The 21,276-nt window shown below is 34.6% G+C and overlaps 1 protein-coding gene across 2 annotated transcripts in view; it reads right to left on the bottom strand.

Moving 5' to 3' along the window:
- Positions 1-20,113, bottom strand: part of LOC127832674 (uncharacterized) — a 59,937-nt gene extending 39,824 nt beyond the window's left edge. Inside the window, exons 1-4 of one of the 2 annotated variants that reach the window (XM_052358283.1) lie at positions 19,956-20,113; positions 19,722-19,736; positions 16,529-16,629; positions 4,084-4,181 (exon numbers count right to left, since the gene is read on the bottom strand). In XM_052358283.1, coding sequence (XP_052214243.1) covers positions 4,084-4,181; positions 16,529-16,629; positions 19,722-19,736; positions 19,956-20,013 — 272 coding nt within the window. In that variant the 5' untranslated portion in view covers positions 20,014-20,113. Of the gene's footprint in view, positions 1-4,083; positions 4,182-9,404; positions 9,524-16,528; positions 16,630-19,721; positions 19,737-19,955 lie in introns of those variants that run through there. The other variant, XM_052358284.1, reaches the window with a different exon arrangement.
- Positions 20,114-21,276: the final 1,163 nt, after the last annotated feature.

Genomic DNA, 21,276 nt, shown 5'->3' with positions numbered 1-21,276 from the left:
CCATCAACACTATTGTACTGGAAGACTGAAAGCACAGGTATAAGAGAGAGTAGGATAAGGGAATTGAAGGACAAACGGCTGCTGCTTGCTGCGTGATCTCTGTGGGGCCAATTTGGGAGTTTATGTGTGGGATGAAATAACATTCATATGTAACAATTCTTGTTGTTTTATTGCTTTTACCACTATGTTAAATTTTTGCAAAAGATAAAGATAACAATCTGAAGTCATGGCAATAATTTATTTGAGTAATGCAATAATTATAATTTAATATTTGGGTTGTTGTTAATGTGTCTGAATCCATTATCAGTATCATCATAATCATCATAATCATCATCATCATCATCATCATCATCATCATCATCATCATAATCATCATCATCATCATCATCATCATCATCATAATCATCATCATAATCATCATCATCATCATCATCTTCATCATCATCATCATCATCATCATCATCATCATCATCATCATCATCATCATCATCATCATCATCATCATAATCATCATTGTGCACCAACATCTTCATTACAACGACAGTGTTAAAATGGTTTTAATATAGTCATATTAGGAAAAGTGCAACATTCCTGGCGGCCATGTTTTTCAACAAACTGTAACCATTTTCGAACTCAGCTGAGCTATCATTAGAACAAATCTTCGGACCAAGTTCCATGAAGGTTGGACTATAAATGTGATTTCTAGAGCGTTAACAAGGTTTTACTATATCCATATAAGGAAAACTGCCCTGCCCCCTGTTAGCCATGTTTTTCAACGGACTGGAACCATTTTCAAATTCAGCCGAGCTATCATTAGAACAAATCTTCGGACCAAGTTCCATGAAGATTGGACTATAAATGTGATTTCTAGAGTGTTAACAAGGTTTTACTATAGCAATATAAGGAAAACTTCCCTGCCCCCTGGTGGCTATGTTTTTCAAGACCAGAACCATTTTCAAACTCAGCTGAGATATCTTACATTCTGACCAAGTTTCATGAAAATTGGACTACAAATGTGACTCCTAGAGTGTTAACAAGCTTTTTTTACTATGTAAATATAAGGAAAATGACTACCCCCCCCCCCCCCCCCCGCCGGCCATGTTTTTTACCGATCCGAACCATTTTCAAACTCAACCGTTGTATCCAGGAAGCAAATGTTCAGAAATTTCATGAAGATTGGACCAAAAATGTGACTTCTAGAGTGTTCACATGTTTTCACTATATACATATAGAGAAAACTGCCCCACCCTCAGGCGGCCATGTTTTTCACCGATCTAGACCATTTTCAAACTCGTCTGAAATATTAATAAAACCAAAGTTTTGACCAAGTTTCATGAGGATACATAAAAAATTGTGACTTCTAGAGTGTTCACAAGGTTTCTCTATAGCCATATAAGCAAAACTGCCCGGCCCCCTGGCGGCCATGTTTTTCAATGGACCGCAACCATTTTTGAACTCAACCCACATATCATTAAAAAAAACATTTAGACAAAGTTACATGAAGTTTGGGCATCAAATGTGACTTCTAAGGTGTTCACAAGGTTTTTCTTTTTTTTGACCTAGTGACCTTGTTTTTGACCCAGCATAACCTAGTCTCTAACTCTGTCGAGGTATCATTGGGACAAATGTTCTGACCAAGTTTCATGAAGATCGGACAAGAAATGTGGCCTCTAGAGTGTTCTCAAGGCAAAATGTTGACGACGCATGACGGATGCACGACGGACGACAGACAAAAGGCGATCCCAAAAGCTCACCATGAGCACGTTGTGCTCAGGTGAGCTAAAAACTAGAGCTGTGTTTGTGAAACACAATGCCCCCTACTGCGCTTTGAAGCCGCACTGCAGCTATTTTAGAAACAGGGTTATATTTTGAATGTAAAGGTCACAGTGACCTTGACCTTTGACCTAGTGACCTCAAACCATATTTGTTTGTAGATCTCAATGAGATGCATGCACATGTGAAGTTTAAAGAACATAGACCCAAGAGTTTTCATTTTATAAGCAAGGTTAAAATAAAGTTTTGGGACAGACAGACAGACAGACACAGACAGACAGACAGACAGGCAGACAGGCAGGCAGGCAGGCAGGCAGGCAGGCAGGCAGGCAGGCAGGCAGGCAGGCAGGCAGGCAGGCAGGCAGGCAGGCAGGCAGGCAGGCAGGCAGGCAGGCAGGCAGGCAGGCAGGCAGGCAGGCAGGCAGGCAGGCAGGCAGGCAGGCAGGCAGACAGACAGACAGACAGACAGACAGACAGACAGACAGACAGACAGACAAGCCAAAAACAATATACCCCCTGATCATTCGATCTGGTGGCATAAAAACATATTTGCAGTACTTTACATTACCTGTATTTAAACAAGGCATAACATGGCCATTAAACACGCACACCACCTCTTTTTTGAGATGCATTAATAAATAAGCCAATGCAACTTCCAAGGTGGCACTCAGGCGATGTGTTTGTGAAACACTATGTCCCCATATATTTGACCTTAGACCTTTAAGGATAACCTTGACCTTTCACCACTCAAAATGTGCAGCTCCATGAGATACACATGCATGCCAAATATCAAGATGCTATCTTCAATATTGCAAAAGTGTACATTAAATGAGCAATTTTGACCCATATATTTGACCTTTGACCTTGCAGGATGACCTTGACCTTAACCTTTTACCACTCAAAATGTGCAGCTCCATGAGATACACATGCATGCCAAATATGAAGTTGCTATCTTCAATATTGCAAAAGTTATGGCAAATGTTAAAGTTTGCCCAAACAAACCAACCAACCAACAAACCAACAGACAGGGCAAAAACAATATGTCCCCCACTATAGTGGTGGGGGACATAAAAAACAAGATGAAATTAAAAAAAGATAAAAAATGAACCCTCAACTGGGCTCGAACCACTGACCCCTGGAGTAAAAGTCTATCGCTTAGACCACTTGGCCATCCGTTCCAATACAATGAGTGATGTATTTTATATCTTATATAAGCAATCCTTGTAGTATCACAAAATATAACGACAACAACAGAACTCTCCAAATTATTCAATCGTTTCACATTGCAACGCTTACAATTTTTAGGTTTTTAGATCTTCAAAAGATGCATATAATGGATATTTTAGAACATGGTAAATTATCAGTATTGCTATTTCCTCACAAATACCATAACTACAACGAAAATTCGCAAATCTGATTTTTTTTTAATTTGGTTAATTTACCAAAACCTGAAAAGGCCCCTTTAACAGTTTCACTTGAATATCTACAGCAGTTAGAGAAATATTTACTTGCATACTAATCTTGAGCATTATTAAGCACACAAAGTGTCAAGTACAATTCTTCAAATTGTATGTTCTTAATTACTGGCCTAAATGTTGCTTAACTAGGTCACTGGTACATGATTTCACTGAACAAGCCAGAAGACACTTTTGAAATGACAGCGATTTTTTTCCTTCTTTAAAAAGCACTGGAAAACAGCACTTTCCCAATGAGGAAAGTCCTAAAAATTTCCCAATTGCTGTCTTCAAGTCACAATTGAAGTTGTTTTTTTTATAAATAAAATGCAACATTAAGTTTATTTCCCTCTGCAGAAAATATACTATTGACAACTTGATAACATTAAGCTATCAATGTTAAAGTATTTGTTAGCAACAAATCAAAAACATCAATTTACCAATCTGTCTTCACAACCCAAATTTTCTCATTTTCAGGTGTTTTTTTTCGCTAATTTTTACCCATTGGGATGGTACCGATACTTTTCCCAATAGGGCAAAAAAAAGCTAAATGAATATCTGGGATTGCACACAACAACCTAAACCAAACTTCTGCATTTCTTTGATGATAACCATAACCAATCTTCAAGCTGTATAGCTCAAATTATAATATGAATAGTAATTAGTATAGCCAAAAGTTAGAAACATCATTATTATTTAATAAGCTTAGCAATAATTGAATACACATTTCTTTATAAAATTCAGCTTCATTTTTTTTTTTAATATTAGACCATCTTAATTAGTCTTTGATATGCCCCTTTAATATTTCACTGGTATGGGAATTGATGAACAAAATATACCAGACACAATCACATACCTGAGATCTCCACAGCACTTGGTTGCTTGGCCCGAATTACCATAACTTGGATTAACCATGCCTGCACAGCACGCCTCAATCTTTGGATTGTATGCAAACTGAAATGAGAGTGAATCACCAATGTTTACTTACATAATATAAACAATAAACATGACATTGTTGTTGAATGATGTTGTTTTCAGTGCTTTGTATATTCATAATACAAACATTCTTGTTGCTGTCTCTATTGTATAGCAGTGTTTTTTTTCACCATTTTGGGTCCTTTGGATTGGAAATTTGCGGCGTTTTGACTAAAATTGGGAATTAGTGTAGTTTTGCTAAAACATGCTTCAAAATTGAGAATATGTGTTTTCAGTATATTTATTTAAAGAGTTTGAATTTATATGGATGGGAGTTGAACAAATATTGAGAATTAAAAAAAAATAAAAAAATAGGGGGAGCAGGGCAACCTTCCATTGAAAATTTTTAGCTCCCATTTGGGAAAAATAAATACAGTCCACTCTCGTTATCTCGACATCGGATATCTCGATATGTCGAAGTAAGCTCAATGTCCCATTTTTTTTCCTTCTTTATCTATATAAATAAACATCGCTTATCTCGATTTTCGTTATGTCGAATAATTCCATATGTCGATATAAAATTGTGTCCCTAGTCCCGATTTTACATGTATTTACTGTGGTTTATCTCGAAGTGCGAATAACTGTCCCAGTGTCGGCAAAAGGTGAGACATTTTTTCTTTGATACTTCGAGGTCCCGCTTCGCACGGCTGCTCCCGATACTGTGCGGTAAGAAATTGATCTGTTAATTGCATCAATGATCACACGTGTGTAATGTTGTTAGCCATTAACACTTGAGTAAGGCCTGTCACTTTAACATCAATTAACTGCAATTAATACACAGCCTGCCGAAAGGCCGAAAGACTAATTGTTTTTACAAACAACATTCCAAAATGCATTGAGTTATATTTTTGTGTATATAAACCGTCGCAAATTTACAGAATGCTGTTCTATCATTTATAACCAACAGTAATTGTAATGGGTAACTTGAAAGAATATGATTTACGTATGTTCAGAAGGAAAACCCTCGTCTTGATTGGACGTCAGTTGCATCATAACTTTAAATAGCAATATTACCTGATGTTTACTCGACAGTTTAGAAAAATTATAACCGCATGTGTTCATGCAATTCTGTAATACTTAAAACGTCATTTTAAGAATTTAAATAGCAAAATTAATCGTGCCTCGTAAAAACGCGTATATATCAGGTAGAGAGTATTATGCCACACACAGACGGCTTTAGTTAGACCACTTAGCAGGTATTTAGATGTTAAAAACAAGGTAAATTTTCGTCTCATTTTTTCTTTGAAAACGCCTAATTGGATATCTCGCACTCTCGTTATCTCGACATTTTTTCTTGTTCCATCCGACTTCGAGATAACGAGAGTGGACTGTATATACTTTTTTGTATTGGGAATGGGGCCAATTACCAGACCCTATTACTGGTCCGATGGTCCAGTCAATTTTGGATATAAAGGAATTTCCAAATCTAGTAACTAGAAATGGCACTGCAGAGGCCGACACGTATCCCCACACCGCATGTTTGACCCAGGGGCGCCCCAGGGTTGGTAATGGGGCCATGCATAGTTAAGATTGACCGTATTGTCATAAAAGAAGTTCAGTATCAATTAGAAGTGAATCTGTGTAGAAATGAAGAAATTATAGTAAAAGGCAATTTTGGGTGGGCGTGGCCTATGTGGGCGGGGCGCCCCAGGGTTGGTAATGGGGCCATGCATAGTTGAGATTAACTGTATTGTAATAAGAGGTTCTCTTTTTCTCCGAAAAACGTGGGGATGATGAAATGTTCAAATTCAGTAATGAAATACAAAGAAAACAATAAAAACAAAACCCGAAAATGTAACTGATCACAGCAGCTCTAAACTGAAAGTAAACTTTCTGGATGTTAATGACTAGCGCGCATCGGATTTGCACAATAATGTCTCATTCATATCAAACGTTCTCGTCATTTTCAAATTAAAAGGTTAAATGAACTGAATAACACGCGTTTCGTAATGCCTTTAATAAATGCCACTTTTAAACTATTAATCCTGTCTGTATTCATTAATTTATGATACATTGAATATTTTATTGTGATACGTTTGACCCGTAACAAATGTTCCAAACTTTCCCGATTAAAACACTGATAGTGACTTCATTGACGATTATGAAGATATGGAGATGTCTGCTGGACATGTTTTTTCCATGTTAAATTCATTTTGTAGAGAATAAACTGAACAATCTACGTTTGTTTAATATTTATTTCATAAGGTCATGTCAATAATCAAGTTGTTATCTGCAGTAAAATGTTATATAATAATAGTAGATCTAGATATAAAACAGATTCGTAAATGTCAAAATCCCATAACTGTATCAGTCCAGTAAAAAGTAATTCGGTCCAGTGATTTTTTTACTCTTAATGTTCCAAATGTCCACTGCTCCAAAAAGTTATTCATGAAGACTGGGTCAAAGGGGTCCAAATTTGTGTGCGAATGGAAAGGCCTTGACCATAAACACATGCATACCAAATATGAAGGTTACATCTGCAGTGACATAGAAGTTATATGCATTTTTCGGACCTAAACGCAAAGTGTGACGGAAGGACGGACGGACGAACGGTCCGATCACTATATGCCCTCCTTCGGGGGCATAAAAACACACTGTATGATATGTGTTGTTGGGGTCATTTCCGAGGCAAATAATCGGCCCCATTCCCTATCTTCACTAAATTCTGCATTCAATACATGCTTATTCAAACAAGAGGAAGCCTTGTCAGTACGGCCAGGTAAGACCTAGGGGCATGATTGGACCACTGTTATTTTTTCCCAAGTGGGAAAATTATCGGTACCTGCCCAATTTGGAAAAATATGCGAAAAAAATTCCAGACATTTGGAAATTCGTGTTGTGAAGTCTTCATATTGGCAAATTGTTGTATTTGATTGTTTGCTCCCAAATACTTTACAATTAATACATGTAACTTTAATGTTGTCAAGTTGTCAATATTATATTTACTTAGGTTCAAGCCATAGAGCTGCATAGTGAAACTAGTTAAATGTTGCTCTTTTTTGTGGAAACCTTCAATTGGGATTTTTTTTATAGCAATGATTATTGGGAAATTTGTAGTTTTTTCAAATTGGGAATGTCCTGTATTCCAGTATTTTATAAAGAAGGAAAAACAAGAGATGTGTTTGTCAGAAACACAATGGCCCCTAATGCGCCGCTTTGATTTTTTGTTTGTTGACCTTTGACCTTGAAGGATGACCTTGACATTTCACCACTCAAAATGTGCAGCTCCATGAGATACACATGCATGCCAAATATCAAGTTGCAATCTTCAATATTGTAAAAGTTATGAAGGAGGTTAAAGTTTTGGTTAAAGTATTGGGACACACACACACACAGACACATACAATGGCAAACAGGCCAAAAACAATATACCCCCGATCTTTCGATCAGGGGGCATAAAAACGCTGTGAACAGTTGTGTAGAGGACAACAATGTGACGTAACATACTAAATATTAAACCTCTGGTCCATGTGGTTTCAAAGGAACATTTTTTTAGTTATGTACAAATCTATATAAGCTTTTGACCCCTTGGGCCTGGCAAGTGTTTACCCCAAGGGCATAATGTTACAAAACTTCAACATGTGAAACTTATAATGGCCCAATTTGAATATTATTTGTTACCACCATTACAAAGATTCTCATTATTATCGTATGATTCCCTTATATTGAGCGTCTCCTTATGTCGATCATGTTGTTTACATTAAGAAAGAGGCTCTGGTGATGACCTCACTCGCATGCTCTCTGAGTATTTTGTTTCACCTACATTACTACGCTTGAAAATAAATACAGACATGGACAAAATGAGAAAAAACCCAAGTATTATTGCATTTAAAAATCTTACTTCAACTGATATAATCCAAATGTATCCCTATTCCATTCAATCTTTTTGGTCCCCTTCATTAAACTTCCACATAAATTACAAAGTGAGGCAGACGACTGCGCTAGAGTAAACATAACACTTTCATGTAATTGACTTACTTTAAAAAAAAACACTTTTACTTTTTCCCAATTCTCAGAAAATGTTGCATGAAATAATCTAGCATGAGAACTGCGCGCTCACATCGAGAAAATAGGTGACATGACGATATACACATGTTCAGTGGGTATACCCTGTCCCGATTGGATGCTAATTTGATCAAATCTTTTAATAGTAACATACTTTCGGAAATTTATTTAAACAAATGGCAAACATTTGTGCTTTTGCAATTCTTAAGCACTTCATGTGTCCATGTTGCTCAAAAAAATAATGACCAATAAAACAGAAACTTGTTGAATTGTAAATAGAAAATATAAAAAAGTTTAGAATGTACCTACATGTACATGTACACCATTTTAATTTTATAACGCATCACCTGGTTGGTTGTTCTCATTGTGTTGGCCAATAATATGGCGTTTTAGAACTGAGCATTCGATCAACAAAATATGGCAGCAAAACACAGACATGTAGCAAGAAAGTCGAATTTAATTGAATATTAAAGTTATTAGCCGAACAGGAGAGCGGTTAGTTGTGTACTGTAATAACGTTGATTTTACTGTCTTTTTATGAATCCAGTTGCATTTTGTCAGCAACTGCATGGGAACATGTGTGTTCTCAATGAAAAAGGTCATGTCCAGTGTTCCACAATCTTTCAGTAATAGGCATATAGTGGGTTTCATACCTTGTGTATATATAATATCCCAGTGTGACCCAAATTCGACAAATAACGGTTACATGAAGCAATATTTTGCAAATAATGAAAGAAATAAGGATATGTTTAATAGCACAAAATAATAATTTTAAACTTGGCTGTATTATTTTGAAATGATTCCAAGACAATAATCATCCATTTAATCAATACAAATAGGACATCGTCGAATTTAGGTGTCGTCGAAATTGGATTGTGGTAGGATACCTATACGAGGGTTATTTTTTCAAACTATGTATTTTTGTCAATATTCGTTGTTGAAAAGTCAAACCATGCACAATAGGTGTACATTTAACAATCTGGAACCCTAGGGTAAGCTCAGGGGGGTGTAGGGTCCCGGGGGGGGGGCACATTTATGATACTGCTGCCTGTGAACAAAAGATGGAAACGCTGCATCCATCATACAGAGTATGTTTGCAAATAAGTAAATGCTATTGACTCACAGTATGTAATATATCCAATACTATTGATTATTGCTCAAACACACGATTTTACTCTACAACATCTGGCATTTTACCATTTAACTTCTGGTATGTTTTCCTCTGGCATTTTTACCGTACACCTAATTTAATGATATCCCGAAATTGTGTGACAAAAAATTTAAGTGCATGTACATCCGAATACAATAAGTTCAATCCTATAAAAAAAAAGTTTTAAAATGTTTATTATACTATGCAACTAGTTGCAGCAGAAGTTTATGATATAAACACGCTGTCATAATGATTCCAAACATATCGAACAATTTGCGGTTCAAACCTCGTAGCAGACGCCATGTTCAATCGTGATACATCGGCTATCTCGGATTCCTCCGTAAGATAGGCCTCGTGGCTAACGGTCGCCATATTGCCGTGTATTACTACTTTACTACCCAAAAGGTTGTAAGTCTATTGTTATGAGGCTGTATACATGCGCGTTGAACTAGCGCCAAACTTTTTACCGAAACTTTGATACTAAGAGCACTATTAACGTTCATTTGTGTTGCATTTTGACCTATTATCCAAGTGATTTACTTTTCCATTATTATTTAATCACCCTATCATCCAATTTTTAAGATGAAATTACGGTGTTTACAAAACCAACCAAACCGAAAGTGAAACTGGATGCATTACGTTTCGCGATGTAAACATTAAATATGTGTTCAGTTTGAGAAAGCGAATCGATAATAGACGTTGGAATATGTATGCAATACAGGCTATCATTGCCGATTGTATTTCTGGCTAAAAAATACATTTTATGACAGGTCATGTATAGAACGTTAATCAAATAGTGACCATAAATCACTACAAATGTCTGGGTTGTTCATTAACCCATTTATGCCCAGTGGACTCTCCCATCCTTCTTAATTGGATCAATTTATTTCCAAAAGTAGGGATGTCTGGTATATTTATTTCTATATTTAGAATATTTATTACAGAAATTTCTTTAAGCAAACAGCGCAAACCCAGATGAGACGCCGCATTATGCGGCGTCTCATCTGGGTCTACGCTGTTTGCAATGTCCTTTTTTTCAGGACGCTAGGCATGAATGGGTTAATATGATTAATGCACGTTTCTGATCTAATTGCCTGTATCTAGTTGTCATTACCATGATATTGATAAAATTAAAACGTTTTTTTCATAAATTAACATTACATGTTTTATTTTTATCATTAAGGGAATATATAATTGTATCATAATCATCATTAAATATTCTGAAAATGATCTAAATTATCATGATTACTTTAAAGTAGAATTTTTAAATTTTACTCATTATTTTTAATGAATTTGCACATTTGCTTGATTCAAAATAAAATGTATTAATAAGGGTTTCAGTTGTTAGTTTTAACCCATTTTTAGTTCGATTAAATTTAAAGTACTAACTACGTACATGTATGTGAAATGCTCTTGAGTTCGTTTCCTGGACCTAGAACCAGTACTTGGGTGTCTCTTGGAGATTTCTTAAGAATGCTCCCACACTGGGGATCAAACCAGTGACCTCCAGATCATTAGGTGGACACCACATCCATTACACATCAGCGACCTTTAATTAGTAAATTACTTTAGTATTGCAGCATTATATAATGTAATGTTGCTACATATTTTTGGAAAATGATTAATGTGCAGTACTAAATAAATCTAAATGCATACAATTTTAATTGTGTATATTGTGTGATTATTAGTTACAAATTCCCTTTTTACAGGTATACTGGATTATGAAAGACTGATAAACATAAAATTGACAACTCATCTCCCCAACGATACTTTGTGTGGCTCATTCTCAGAACAAACCCATAGTCAGTGAGAAAACTACAGTGTAAAAAGACCACTTGATTGTGACAATTATGGCTGACCAAGCAAATGTTATCATTTAAAATAAAGAAAACTTCCAGTTCAATATACATTTTATACCAATTATGACATTGGCCAACACAGAAAATAATTATAAGGTTGATTTTCCCAAAATTGACTGTTACAATTGGATACTGTTTTAAGCTTCACTCTACTTTGTCTGAAAATAAAAGTCCTAAAATTTAATGATGTAATAGAAACATACATATTTAATTTTTAGTTTTACAAGGATATATATATACATACATATATTATAATATCTTTTTATCGATGGTCAATCAATTTAAGTTTAACTAATATATACATACACATTTTATACATGTGTATGCTTTGATTTTTTTCTATTGAAGCCAAATTAATATCCCATTAGATAGATAGATAATATCACAGCAGTATTCCTATTTTGTCTGCAAGTACTGCAGAAATCATGGATTATTATTTTACTGCGTCAGCCTTAATCTTTATATTATAATTGTTAAAACAGATTAAGATGTGCATTATACAATTGAGGATGCATCCAGATTAAAAAATGGTACATGTATAAATTAATAAAGAATCAATAACAATCAGAAACTGTGCATTTTTTTCTGTATTGTGTGAAAGGATTTAAAGTAATGATGTGTTGAAATATGATTTATGTGAATTTGAATAAATATATACAATTTAGTGATTTTCTCAAACAAAAACTGTTAATTACATACTAAAGTATTCAGAATGTATTATTGTAATATTCATTCGAATTTTTTAGTACAAAAAGCACTTTTCCCAAACATGAACACGGTTTCATTTTTTGAGTATTTAAACAAGAGGGCCATGATGGCCCTGTATCACTCCACTGCTAAAAAAAGGCTGAAACAAATTTCTCTGCATGTGCAAATACTTAAATATAGGCCCTATTTAAGCACATGTACACTTTTGTGACCTTCTGGGCTGGGTCAAATTTAACCCCAGGGGCATAATTTGAGCAAATTTGTAGAGGACTACTATATCTCACTACATACAAAATGTGGTAGCCCTAGGTCCTAGAGTTAAGGACAAGAATATTTTTCAAGTTTTCACAAAATAAGCAAGATATAAGCGTATATAATGTTCAATTTTGTGACCCGCGGGTCAAGATCAAATTTGACCCAAAGGGCATAATTTGAACAAACTTGGTAGAGGACTATATGATGTTATTGCATACCAAATTTGGTAGCCATAGTCCGAATGGTTTTTTACAAGAAGATTTTTAAAGATTTCACAAAATAGGCGCTTTATAAGCGTTTATTCAGTTTTGTGACCTCCTGGGGCAGGGTCAAAGTTGACCCCAGAGGCATTATTTGAACAAATTTGGTAGAGGTTTATTAGATGTCACTACATACCAAATTTGGTAGCCCTAGGCCCAATGGTTATGGACAACAAGATTTTTAAAGTTTTCACAAAATAGGCCCCATATATTAAGCGTATGTTCAGTTTTGTGACCCCGGGCAGGGTCAAATTTGACCCAAGGGGCATAATTTGAACAAACTTGGTAGAGAACTATTACATGTCACTACATACCAAATTTGGTAGCCCTATGCCTTATGGTTAAGGACAAGAAGAGTTTTAAAATTTTCACAAAATAGGCACTATATAAGCATATAATTGATTTTGTGGCCCCCGGGGCAGGGTCAAATTTGACCCCTGGGGCATAATTTGAACAAACTTAGTAGAGGACTATACAATGTCACTACATACCAAATTGTGTAGCCCTAGGCCTTATGGTTATGGACAAGAAGATTTTTGAAGTTTTCACAAAATAGGCCTTATATAAGCATATGTTCAATTCTGTGACCCTCGGGGCAGAGTCAAACTTGATCCCAGGGGCATAATTTGAAAAAACTTGGTAGAGGACTATAAGATGCCACTACATACCAAATTTGGTAGCCCTAGGCCCAATGGTTATGGACGAGAAGATTTGTAAAGTTTTTACAAAATATACCCTATATAAGCATATGTTCAATTTTGTGACCCCCGGGGCAGAGTCAAATTTGACCCCAGGGGCATAATTTGAACAAATTTGAAAAAGGTTCACCCCAGGAACATTCCTCAGAAATTTCATCAGAATTGGACCAGTAGTTTATGAGAAGATGTTTAAAGGAAAAGTTAATGCACGGACGCACGATAGACACAGGACCTTTGGCCAGTGGAGCTAAAAATCAAATTAAACATTTAGTTTTGATGTAAAATCAGTTTTTATATGCAAGTGTCTATTTCACTTATAAATTAAAACAGCATATTATACATTATTGAAAAGATTATTCCAAGCTTGATGTCATATTTCAACTTTGCATAGTGTAGTTAATTGAACATTGTATTGAACTGTATGGGCAGCTATATTTTTTAATTTATGTATGTTGTATTATACAAAATGCATTATTTCTACCACAAGTAGACCATATAAGGCCTACTGCTACTAAATAGGCACTGGTATGAATTTGTTACTGTTTTTGATGCTCATACAAAACTTTAATTATTACTTCACTTTAGTATATTAAATATTTTCAAGTTTTTGTTCAACATTTTTTGCAAAAGAATGTCTTAATGCATTTGAAAATATACTTAAAACAAACTAAAAATGCATTTTAACATACCTTTTTCCTGGTAAAGTGTATTTGGGATGATAAAAAATACACTTGAAGAGTATTAATGCTGGAAAAATGCAGAAAAAAATACATTTGTTTCTGCTAGAAGTGTGTCTGGTCTCATTTTTAAGTGTATTAAATGCACATCAAATGCAGATAAATACAATGCCAATACTGTTACATGTATTGTAATGGACATAAAATGCACTTGTTCTTGTAATAAAATGCTTTAGTGAATGGAAATAACCTTTTATAACGTTTTAACAATTAATAATACCCGGTACCTTTTTATATAAATTTTCTTTTGAAATGTGACACTTAATTGATTTTTGCACCACTAGTAAGAGATATAATTTGTGCTCATAATGCTTTATCATTACACTATATAATATCATTTGTTGTATGAAAATTACCCGTAAAATTCATGTGAAAGCTCAAGAGATCAATAGCAGCGTGCTATACCCTGCTCCTTTTTACATGACTTGATGGTATTTAGTCCCCAATTCTACATGGCCAAGGGCAAATTAATGTGCAGATTTGACAAATAAGTCATAACTGGGATCCAATAGGCAGACTTTCATATTACTTGTATTTAATTTAAATCATGATCTGAATTGCTCTTTGGCAAATCTTCGTTGGTCAAAGTATTCAACTGAATTTTGTTCACGTTGTAGTGATTATATTTTCAATATTTATCAGACAACATCTTTCTTCAAAAGTTTAACATGATTGCTTGCTTTATTTAGAAACAAGATCAATGCATCATAACATAAAATGAAAAAATGTGTAATAGTAAAAATGGCCGCAAAAGAGCACTAGATTATCTGCCTTAAATCTGAGACGTTATGTTGATGTATTGGAATTTCTCATAAATAATGTGTTCCATAGTTGTATAATTGTATAGTCGCATGCATGAGTGTTGTCAATGTCACAATACCAATTAAATCCTATAATTTACTAAAACAATTTGAAGTTTGGTCTGTGCTTTTTTCAAGATCTGTTATATATAATTATTTATATATATATATATATATATATATATATATATATATATATATATATATATATATTGTTGAAAAGTTAACATGCAATAAGTTTACTGTAATTAAGTGACAAATAGTTTTACTGATTTGGTTGGATGCATATATGCAGATATATCATGGTTTGTGCAGAGGACAGTAGCAAAAACAAGAGCTGTCTCCGTAGGATGACATACGCCCCCGATAAACGCTTTGATAGAAGTTATGAGCATTTTTCAAAACCTAAACGCCGACCCTAAGTTCAAGGTCAAAGGGGTGTGTGTGTATGGGAAGGCCTTGTCCATATACACATGCATACCAAATATGAATGTTACATCTGAAGCGACATAGAAGTTATGAGAATTTTTTCGAAACCTAAATGCAAAGTGTGACGGATAGACAGACGGACAGTGCGATCACTATATGCCCTCCTTTGGGAGCATAAAAATGTGTTTCACATTGTTTTGGTAAATTAGTAATGTAGTTAAAAGAACAGAATCATCAATTATAAAGTTATTGATTATAAAGTGTTGCTGGCATATTTGCTGCATTCATCTAGCTATAAGAAGGTCCCTATTTTATCCCCACTGGCACTGAGCGAGGGTTCTCAAAATCTTTAAACAATATGAATAAGTACATATAGGGTCGAGAAAGCCTCGTCGATATGGGGGCTAAACACCTGAAATCAAAGCGACCCAGGTTAAAGGCTGAGGCACAATAAATAAACAAGAGGCCGCATGAGCCTGCTATACTCTGAGACTGAACGAGTATTGTTTCTTCTCAGAAAACTGGCTTAAGTGTCTAACTAAGCTTTAGACTTTGAGTTTCAGTGCAATCTATCTAAAATAAATTGGTTAAATTAAATAATAATTTGTAAAAAATAAACATTCTGCACAAATTCAATTATTTACTTTACCTGTGTGCATGAATCATTTCAGACTTGATGGTTAGTGAACTATGTCAAAAGCACCATAGCTATGAAACACTTGTATTTTGAATATTGCAATGTTCCACAGAAATGATGCTGATGATAATTCTACCCGATCATGACATGAAAAATGATGAATTATTAGATATATTTCTAAATTCCATTTCCACCAACAATACGGTTATTCCACTACCAGTTCACATGCTTCGTACACAGTTGAAAATAACACTATTCCACTCAACAACCGTGACACATGTACTCAATTTTTCAACTTTTCGCAATTAAAATTGTCTTCTACTGTTATTGTTGTTGTTGTACTTTTGAAAGTAGTTCTAAAGATGGCGACTATTAACCCAGAGATTGATTTATGAAATAAATCGTCTGCTGATCCAGAGTGACGCCATGTTGTCAGCCATAGGTTACATACTACTAACGTACAGTAGTGCGTCGATTGTCGCAAAGAATCGCTAGTTTAAAAAAAAATCAATCGGTTATGCCAGTGTTAGTTGAAATTCATTTAATAACAGATGGATTTTAATCTTTAACATAATGTGCCCCATAAATATTATCGGAGTTATGAATCGCAAACACACTATACAAATTATCTATAATGTAAGGTATTTCAGACATGTGCTGACATATTTTACAAAGAAAGTAATAATAAGGAATATAAACTAACAAATATTTCTAACCAATAAGTTGTTATATTGACATTTGCAGTATTTTTTAAACCACTTCTACTCTTATTATGATAATGAACTCACAATGCCACAACACTGTGTGTCGTTATACCACGCCTTCACATGGGGATTGCCCTCGCAACAAACATAGTCGTTTGCCTCCACGTCGACACGACCGCATCGAACTGCAAGAAATAAGAATGAGCATTGCTCTATAAAAACGGGTTTAATGCATGTGTGTAAAATTTCTTCCAAGATTAGCCTGTGCAGTCCGCAAACGCTAATCATGGAAAACACCGTTCGCGTATACTGTATTTTCATTCAGAAGAGACTACCTATCAACGAAAAAGCAACAGCGGAAAGTGTCGTTCCTGATAAGCCTGTGTGGACTTTTCAGGCTAATCTGGGACGACACGTTACGTTCATGCATTAAACCCCCTTTTCACAGAGCGAGACACGAATGTTTGTCGCCGCGTGTACGATTTACAATAAACAATTGTGTTTTATTAAATATTATAGAGTGCCGTGTATGTACAGAGAAATTTGTTATTTAGAGGCATTTTCAACAAAAAATAATATATATATATATATATATATATAGATATATAGATATATAGATATAGATATATATATATATATATATATATATATATAGATATATATATATATATATATATATATATATATATATATATATATATACATACACATATATATATATATTTGCCCTATTTATATCAGAATATATATATGTGTTGTTCTTCACTCGTGTACAAAGACTTAACTGCTCCATAAACTTTGCTTAGACCATCATAGATATTTGTATGTGTATCGGATTTGCGTTGTGTAGGTTTGGTAAATGCTCCAATCGGCAAGAATTGTTCAAGCATATGACTACATTTAATGCATCCTACGACTGTTTATAATAGGAATATGCAAGAGTAGCAATCCCATATTTTAAAGACGCACCGGATGTGACATAGAATACATGTAGGGAAAAAACAGACTTAAGCCACTATTTAATTGTATGGCGATATTTAAAATGCTTCGCCTCTGTTATTTTTTCAAACAGGATATGTAAATACAATTTTTTTAAATGTTCAAACTTAAAATATCGACCCTACAAGTTACTTGTTTATAAGCACTCGCATTCTTTGAAAATCAAATCTGGTAACACAGTCTTAATCAGACCATTCTCCGCCTTTTTATCTAGCTGCGTGATAAGCTAATAAAACCCAACCCCGTGTTTACAATTGTTGCAATTAAATGGAATTAAATGTAGACAAATTCGATTCATTTATTTTTCCTAAACGTTAGAATAGGGTTTGGTCATACTGATTTATGTCTTTGCACAATTCGAATTCAAATATTGATGGCTCTATTAACGTTTAGAGCATTGTATGTGCCTTAAACGCCCTTTAGAAAATTCTAGTTCACCCCACCTTTGTTATTGAAAAGGCAATCGATAGTTTGAATGAACCTACTGTAAGAACAGGCGATCTTGCGGTTTGAAGCTTGCTCGAAACCATTTAACTTAAACGGAATGACATATATAATTAAGAGTTCTCTTTTTTCGTTTTTACAATACAAATTAACTTAAACCGACATATGGGTTTGATTCTGGGCTGTTATCGTTGAAGGTGCTCTACTTCCAAGATTTCGCAGAAACTGGGGAAATCTTGGAATTAGAGGAAACGCACTCCTTCAACAAAAATTGCATACAAAATATAAGGGTTTAACGCATGTGAGTAAAGTGTCGTCACAGATTAGCAGTTCGAACAGGCTAATCACGGACGACACTTTCCGATTTCATGATATTTTTAGTTTCAAGAAGGTATCTTTTTAGCAAAAATCAAGTTTATTCGTAAAGTGTCGTCCCTGATTATCATGTGCGGACTGCACATGCTAATCTGGGACGACACTTTACGCACATGCATTAATCCCGCTTTCCACAGAGCGAACCTCATATATCAAATATGGGAGCAGTACCTAAAGCTTAATGCGTTAATTTGAAATACGCATAATAAGCAGGATCGAGTTTCCTAAGAACGGTTAGTTGACTTAACTGCCCTTCGCCCCTTAAATGCTACTGACAAAGTAATATTTGCTCAAAATGTGTGTATATGTGTGTGTGCGTTTGGGGGCGGGAGGGGGGGGGGGGGTTAACGAAAAGATAAATTATCGTTGATGATATAAGTAGCCCGTTACGTTTGTCAATTCGTATTATAATACATGCGTCCAATCAAGTGGTAATGGTTTAAAGCCCTCGTAACGAAATATGTTAAACAACAAATGATCATTGCTTAACAATTTGCAACATGTGCTTTTTTGCTTATTATTTAGCATCGGGTTAATAATTGCTTCATTTGTGGTAAGCCTACAACATGTTGCAGATGGTTTCCCGCGAGTTGTCTAATCAAACGATACTGCCGTTAGAGGGGCGGGGCATAGCCAATATACCGGTATTCATAATTCTTATTATTCTGATGGTAATAAGAGTTCGCACTTTTAATAGCGTTATTTTCTTTAATTCTCAATTATAAAATAATTCACAACAAGCATAAAATACACGATAACTGGGGTGTTATCGTACACAACTGACATTATTTATCCACTTAAATTGACAATAATAGCATACTATTGTTCATATTATCATAGCGTCCTGTGCTATTATTTCTCTTAGTCAAAAACTGCATCCATTGTAATATCTTTTGGCAAGATTTTTTTTTCTAAATTCTGATTTACCGAAATCGAAGGCTGATATTTATTTGAAGTTAAATATGCAATTAACGAGTTATGACTTTGATAATTGTATTAATTGAAATTAATTGTAATACAAACATTTCGACATTAAATGACATCACCGTGCACAATAAAACTAATTCCGTGTTAATTGTTACGTAACCATTAAACATATATATTATGACACAACAAATGAAGTCATTACCGCTACGTTAAATAAAGCTAACTTATAATATATTTCACCATGTTCTAATATTAATTTACTCGCATTTAATATTTTTTTTAAATTGTGATGTCTTGCTATAAAAAAAATTATTTAATTTACCAGAACAACATTAAAGATTCTGTTGACAGGGAATCATACTATTACATTTAACTCTTAAAAAACTGCAATAAATACATAATACGCACACATGCTATCAATTCCTTTTCACAACGCGTGCACACACATGATCATTTCCAGCAATAATACAATACGTGTATTAAAAAAAAACACAATTAAAAAGTACGAAACGATTCAAAGATTTTTGCTTACCCAACTTGGCATTACCTACAAAGCAACAAGATGACAACACGTTAACAACATCATGAAATACATTAAAATGAGAGTAATCTGTCAATAAATTGATTGAAACTAAAAGTCTTGTTAAATTTATATTAAAATATAATTATAAAAAACACAAAACGTTGTACATGCTTTATAACAAATGTATTTGCCGTTTTGGAAATAGACGATTTAACCATAAGATAAATAACACAAAATACTAACCGCTATGACATAGCGATAAAAGAACGACAGCGGCTGCCCAAAATAAAGCGTTCATCATCTTTTCTATAGCCCAGTGTCAAGAAAATATAAACTATGTCCCCACTTTTATAGATAAAAACGAACTGGGTCCGGCAAAACTTTAGTCGACAGCCTGATACAAGGGACTGCCTTGTGCAGCTGTATACGTCTTTGCATACAGAATGATGCGAAAAACGTGATGCATTATTTTCTTTTGTTAGGACACTTCCGATTGGTCGCAAGATATTTGACACACACATGTCATAAAGTGAGTTTTTAGCCGTGAGTAAAATAGCGTTTAATACCTGCCAAGCGACATCTTGTGACACGAAAGTGTAAAATAATTTGCTTATAAATCCGATTAAACGAAACGTGAGATACCAAAAAATATGATAAATAGGATTTGTAGAATTAGTTGTTCGTAATCGTCTCAAGAAATATTGGATATATCTACGTCTAATTGATTGCTTTATTGCATAAACAAAGGTGCAACACATGTTGAGTTCTTTGTAGACGGAAAGAAAGTAAAGCATTCCGACGCTCAGCAGATTTTTGTGCAATGCAAGGTAAGTCAGTGGAAGAAAAAAAGCGTGGTGAGGACTTGAGCCGTTACAAGAAGTTTAAGATCGAAGATTGGCAAGGTAGCATGATGACACGGAACACTAAAACTCCTTTGTTAGGATTTGAATGGCTTTGCACGCGAAGAGTTTGCAACCAGTGACCTTACCACCCTGAATGTAGGTGTTTGGTCCAAGTAGGGTAATAGCATAATAATTGCGTAACATGTGTCGACATTGCTGAAAATTTCTTCGAAGGTTGTTTCGGGGACATCTGAACTGTATCAAAGATTACATACATATATTTAAAATGTAGGTTACCGGGGTATGCGTGGGCCTACGTACGTTTTTGACCTATTTAAGAATTTACAGAACGCAAAGTACTCTTACCGGAATAAAGTCTAATAAAGTCTAATCGCATAGGTTATTGATAATGATGGGCAAGTTTTTCAGTGTATACATTTGTCTAATGGAGCGCGGTGTTCTTTAAATGAACACGGTGACCCTGTATAGGTTACTTTCAGAAGAATGTTTTCAGTTACGTCAATTGCTTAAGTTTCCGGCAGTGACTCAAAAACAAAATTGTAAGTAATATTCAAGTGAAAAATCACTTTAATAGTCAAAATCAATATTTTACTGATGATATTCATATGTTTCAAGAAGCATCGATTGATTCAGTTTATTATTATTTCCATTCAAGAAAAGATACATGGGAAATAGGCCTGCTTCCGACGTGCGCATGCTTG

This window comes from Dreissena polymorpha, chromosome 5, assembly GCF_020536995.1.
Source record: "Dreissena polymorpha isolate Duluth1 chromosome 5, UMN_Dpol_1.0, whole genome shotgun sequence".
In the NCBI taxonomy this organism is placed as follows: Eukaryota; Metazoa; Mollusca; class Bivalvia; order Myida; family Dreissenidae; genus Dreissena; species Dreissena polymorpha.
This window is presented reverse-complemented; position numbering and strand designations above follow the sequence as displayed.